Below are 1,910 nucleotides of genomic sequence, written 5' to 3'. Positions count from 1 at the left end.
ACACCGACAGGGACCACATGTCAGGAGGAAAGAACACACACAAAAAAAGAAAATAGGATGTGGCATATACTTTGCCGAGTGTCGTACGGCAGCTCTCGGTAAAGAACGCAGTAATTGACGGAGCCGTCTGTTGCGGACGGGCATGACACGTGGCTCCTCTTTGTCGTGAGCGACTCTCGGCGTCTGCACGGTTTGCCGTGCGGTGCCTCTTTGCCGTGGGCAGTGACGACAAAGAAGGCAGTTTGCCGTGAAGCTGGGTTTGTCGAGAGTGACACCCAGAAAAAATTTGTTTGCCGAGTGCCTGTGTTTTAGCACTCGCCGAAGAGCATCACACCCGGCGTATGTCAGAATTCCAGTAGTGTGTCAGCCTAGAGTTTTGATCCTGGTGGGCTAGGTGTACAACATCCTAACCGTCTAACTTGTGGCAATGAAATTTTATATGACTTTAATAAAAAAATCATAAGTTAAATTATGGAAAATTAAAAGTTAAAAACTCATGCACAACTAGTCAATTTTACAGTGCTTTTGTGCCGTCTCTTTTAGCAAGTGTAAAATGTTATCGCACAGTTAAAATGAAGCATGAGGAAACAAGAAGACGTTTTCTCAGATACTTTTTAGTGGTTTTTCTTGGATAGACAAGAAGTGAAACTTTTCTAATTGAAAAAAGTCCATATTTCACTCTCAAATATGGCATGATGGACGAATATGCCCTTGATGTCCAATTTGGTGTGATTTTAACTCTCAAACCCTGAAAACCAGATAAATGTCACCCTTAAGTGTTTTTGCTGTTGATTTTAGGCGGTTTTCGATTTGAGCTTGTTACATGGCTTGTACGTAGAGGGTGCTGACCCTGGTCGCCGTGTCGAATGTCCGAGTTGTTTTGCCTCCCTTGGTCGTGATCGAGTCACTCAAGCATCCATCAATTACCTGAACACAGTTCATGGAGCAGTCTCGACAAAGAGTTGCTCAGCTTCTGACGCCATTGTCAAGGCAGAAGGTCACCACCAACGACAACGAGTCCATCTGCACCGAGCTACACGAGGCCGCCGTCCTCGAGCGCCGCCATGGCCAGCCTCGTGGGCCTCCTCCCCTAACTCAAAGATATCACGCGACAAGCTTCTCCTGTCCATAGTTTTGGCTTTCTGCACATGCTTGCTACTGTATGAAACTAAACTAGGTGTTGATCTTCTTCAAGCTAGCCTCAGAGTTGTTCTATAGCCTGCAGGACCAGGGCACATCCCCGCTAGTGTGCGGCCTCACGTTGCGGGCGCAACGGCTTGAGGCAGAGCTGCGCTCATCGAGGAATGTCTTTGCCTCGTTAGAACAAATGACCCTTCCTGCAGCGGGATGGGGACGAGCAGGCTGACTAGGGACAAGGATTTCGACGAGGATGACTGCTAAGGCGTTGTCCTCATCGCCATCGCTACGACGACGTCCACGCTAGTGGATAAGAAGGAATGGAACGAGTGGTTTGGTCCGGTGCAACCAAGAAAAAGTGGTTCGATGCCACGTCAAAAGTGTCATGTCTAATCATCTTCTAAAACTACCTAAAATCTGACAATCAGAAACAAAACCACTCAAGAAAAAAGAAGTATTATCCGGTTTTGAGAATTTTGGGTCTCAAAGGAAAAAAAATGATTTAGGTTGTCCTTGGGCCTGAAGTCTGCACATGCAACTTACACTTGGGCCGTCATTCCCCTAAAAAAACACTTGGGCCGTCACTCTTCCGGTCATCCCCACTCGTTGCTTCTCCTCCCTTCCCCCAATCCCCCACTCGGCACCGTGAGACCGAACCCAGTCGCCATCTCGCCGCCGGTGAAGTCGCATGGCCGACCATGCCGCAGACGAGGAGGAGCCGCCCGTCCTGCTCGACCGCGCGGCGCGTGCCACCCGAGGAAAGAGGTGGCCTC

At 49.0% G+C, this 1,910-nt stretch overlaps 1 protein-coding gene across 1 annotated transcript in view; it reads left to right on the top strand.

Moving 5' to 3' along the window:
- Positions 1–1,722: 1,722 nt before the first annotated feature.
- Positions 1,723–1,910, top strand: part of LOC119338730 (SWR1 complex subunit 2-like) — a 3,564-nt gene continuing 3,376 nt past the window's right edge. Inside the window, exon 1 of the mRNA XM_037610983.1 lies at positions 1,723–1,902. Coding sequence (XP_037466880.1) covers positions 1,826–1,902 — 77 coding nt within the window. The 5' untranslated portion in view covers positions 1,723–1,825. The remainder of the gene's footprint in view (positions 1,903–1,910) is intronic.

The sequence above is a fragment of the Triticum dicoccoides genome, chromosome 7B, assembly GCF_002162155.2.
Source record: "Triticum dicoccoides isolate Atlit2015 ecotype Zavitan chromosome 7B, WEW_v2.0, whole genome shotgun sequence".
Taxonomy (NCBI): domain Eukaryota; kingdom Viridiplantae; phylum Streptophyta; class Magnoliopsida; order Poales; family Poaceae; genus Triticum; species Triticum dicoccoides.
This window is presented reverse-complemented; position numbering and strand designations above follow the sequence as displayed.